Source organism: Verticillium dahliae, genomic scaffold, assembly GCF_000150675.1.
Source record: "Verticillium dahliae VdLs.17 supercont1.2 genomic scaffold, whole genome shotgun sequence".
NCBI lineage: Eukaryota > Fungi > Ascomycota > Sordariomycetes > Glomerellales > Plectosphaerellaceae > Verticillium > Verticillium dahliae.
The window spans coordinates 1,348,900-1,352,357 of NW_009276916.1; the positions used below are offsets into that span (position 1 = coordinate 1,348,900).

Below are 3,458 nucleotides of genomic sequence, written 5' to 3' on the forward strand. Positions count from 1 at the left end.
CCGGCGGCGGCAAAGCGGGCGCTGTTGCGGTGGGCGAGCGCGAGGGCTACTGCCTCGCCGCCGATCCAGTTTGCGCGCCAGTCACGGTCACCGTGGATGAGGTGGACGGGTATGTCGGCGGCGAGGAGGCGCTCGACGTGAGGCGCGAACGACAGGAGAAAGTCGCCCGTGGCGAAGAAGGGGTATTGGATGCTCGGTGCGAATGCGGTATAGTTCACGGGCACGCCGAGGCGGGACTGCGTGTTTTGGCGGTTGAGGAATCCAAAAGCATAGGGAGGAGGGAACTGGGCGGCTGCTGGCTGGGTGATGTCGAAGGAATCGCGCTGGGGAGTGTTGTCAGCTTGGGCATCGTTCTTGGGAAAGTGGTTGGGAGAAAGCAGATGGCAACTCACGCCTGTGGCCTCATATCGACTCTCGATCAGTTGATAGCACGAGAAGAAGGCATTATTGCAGACTGGGTAGACTTCGGGAGCGTTCCCCCAGCCTTCGGGATCGAGCCTGTTGGTGATGTTGCGACAGTCATCGATCAGATCGAAGCAGCCACCAGGAGCCTCGGCCTGCTCGACCAGGTCGTCCACGGTAGCTGGATCAAAGATCTCGATGCCATAGGTATTGTTCAAGGCGAATTCTAGGTCAGCAAATTGACCGACAATGTCGATGAAAGGGGCAATAATGCCGACGGTGGCGATGCGGATAGACTTGGCGCGAGAGCAAATGCGTGGATTGGGCGGCAGCTTGCCGGTCGTCGCAAGTTTGGACTGCGCTTCAAAGTAGGTCGCAATGGCAGGCACGTAGTGACCACCGCTAGGAACTGGTTAGTTGTGTGCGTTGGCGATGTAATTGAAGCAGGTTTGGCCACCGCAAGATAAGGGGGGGAAAGGGGGCGTGCACGTACTATGATTGTGACCAGAGGTTGATACTGGGCCGGACAAAGTCTTTCAGTTTTTTCTCTTCCTGCCAGACCTGCATGAAGTCCCACAGAACCCGCGCAATACTCTGCGTGGTGTTCAGCGTCTGGCTTGGGTCCTGGGTCGAGAAACTGCCATTGAAAAGAACAGTCTCATAATCAGGAACCGAAGTGCCTTCAGGATACACGAATCCACCGATCAGACCCAGGCGGCCGGGCGTGACGTTGTTGTAACTGAATCCCGTCTGCACCGGCTGGTCGATGTACAGCAAATTAGCCTTGTTATTCCATGAGTCGGCGTTGAGCTTCGTTGTCTTCGAGTCGGGCTGCACACGGCAGGGGCCGTTGCTACCGAGAGCCTGATCGGTCGAGGGGGAGCCGGGCCCGCCATTGATCCAGACAGTCAAGGGGTCGGACTTGGGCCGGTTGCGTGATTCAAAGAGCCAAAAGAAGATATTCTGCTCGAAGGGGTAGTTTGTACTAGGTGGAAGCGTGACGTATCCGCTGTACGACTTGACTCCGGGTGTCGTCTCACAAAAGTTGGAGACCTAGAATGCGTTAGGCACGGTGTTCAGGTCGAGTGAGGGAGAGTTCAATAGCAGACCTGTTTGACGGACACCCGGGGCTTTGGGCCAGAGGAGCAAGATTTATCGTCGTTTTTACCGTTCGTAGCAGGAGCTGCGGCGACGCCAGTGATGCTCAAGAGGGCACTGATACCCTTGAGCACAAAGCTGGTTTTCATGTTGGGCTTCTGGGTAAAAGCAACGTCTTTGCCGAGTCACTTTTGCTGAAGTTCAGCAACACTGTTGGAGCAGATGTGTGTTGGTGGCAGTCGATGATACTGGAGAAATAGTGATGAAAGTGTTGGATCGCGACGTCAAGTCGGAGGTGTGAATCTTGATAGTGGCGCCTGATGCTGGTGCTCGAGATGAATTGTGACAACGAGAGGGTCATGGGCTCTTTTTAAGTTAAAGTAAGGATCTTATTGAGGCTCATGGATATTGCCAAGGCATGGGCAGCAGAGCTTGATGAGCGGTCACTCCGGTGATCAAGCCACTTGCGGCCAGGGTCCAAAAGATGGTGTTGAGGGCCTGAATGGCAAATCTGGGATAGACACCTAGCCGAGAATGACCTTACTGGATACGCAGCATCCAACCACCAGGCAAAACGGTGGCTCACATGGAAAGATGCGAGACATGTAGTCCTCTTTGGTCTGTCAGGGAGAACTGCTGGTGGTGTGTGGAAGAAGAGAACGATGGAATGCGACTGCCAACGCTGCGACGACGCATGGCGACGCCTTCCAGATGTGGTTCTGAATAATATTCTAGCGGCGTGTCGAGGTCTAGGCGAGTCGAGGGAATCGCATCAAGGGCCGGTAGAGTGAATATGGCCTAGACCTGATGCTGGGCGATTTGCCATCTATACCTACCTACCTACCTTACCTACCAAGGTATCTTAGCTGCCTGGGTAAGATAGGCAGGCACCTCAGGGAGGCACGTCCAGATGCGGTGGGCGATGATGTTTCTGAGTGAGAGAGAGGGAGGAAGGAAGAAAGGGGCCTCTTTGAATACCACACGGACCAGTGCAAATCATTTGGCGTTACTGAGTACCTTAGGGTACTTACCTACCTACCTTACCTTAGGTACCTTACCTAGGTAAGGTAGGTAGAAAGGTACCTAGATAGGTAGCTTGCAGACTCTCTCTCTCACCAGCTAGAAGACTGCATCGCCCATACAAACACATGCGCGCTCCAGCCTCGGATCGAACCTAGCACATGAGCGGTGATGCCGACGAATCCCATGCTCCCGCCACGTCTTTTCCTTACCCAGCGGTTGCACCCGTTGGTGGCGGCTGCGAGTGAAGAGCCCCTCGGCGATAGGCTGCCGCCAACATGGTAGGGATCCCGGCGCCATCGTGGGCTTGGCGTGGTGTCGTGAACAAGAAGATATTCTAGATCAGGGGAGACATTGATCAGACGGTTCACCAACTGGCATGTTCCACACCACCAGAACCAACACCAACCAGTTGATCAGTCTGGTTCGTTTGCGGTGGGTGGTACGCCATGCCCGAATGATGGGATGAACAGCTTGACGACACCTCCCACATCAATAGCTTCCATGCTAGCCATCCTCGCAGACACCATCGGCTGGGCGCTTGCTAGCTCGTCTTGTTGCATTTCGACAGTTCGTCCTCTATGCAGGGCCTACCTCTCCCCTCCTCGCGTTCAGATGTAAGACAGCGAACCCCTCCTCTCCGAGTACTGACAGAACCCATCACAAATCAGAAAGGACATACGTTTCTGGGTTTCGCTCCGGATCCGGGTCTGAATAAGGTCTCATGAGCCGCACGTGCCGACCTTTGTTCATCTCTATCAAGCCCTGAAACATGCGTGTTGTGTCGAGACTCTAGATTGTCGCTGAACGTCTTACCGATGCGTTTCTTCGCATCACACGCATTACAGAGCCCCATCCCTTGCATTGGTAAACCTATCGCGCTGGACGTCGGGAGCCGCCACATCGGTGCTATCAGGCCGGCGTCTGGAGCAGAGATG

At 55.0% G+C, this 3,458-nt stretch overlaps 1 protein-coding gene across 1 annotated transcript in view; it reads right to left on the reverse strand.

Moving 5' to 3' along the window:
* Nucleotides 1–1,649, reverse strand: part of VDAG_01262 (carboxypeptidase) — a gene marked incomplete at both ends in the record, with an annotated part of 2,092 nt that extends 443 nt beyond the window's left edge. Inside the window, 3 exons of the mRNA XM_009650148.1 lie at nt 151–804; nt 896–1,455; nt 1,512–1,649. Of these exons, the coding sequence (XP_009648443.1) occupies nt 151–804; nt 896–1,455; nt 1,512–1,649 (1,352 nt within the window). The remainder of the gene's footprint in view (nt 1–150; nt 805–895; nt 1,456–1,511) is intronic.
* Nucleotides 1,650–3,458: the final 1,809 nt, after the last annotated feature.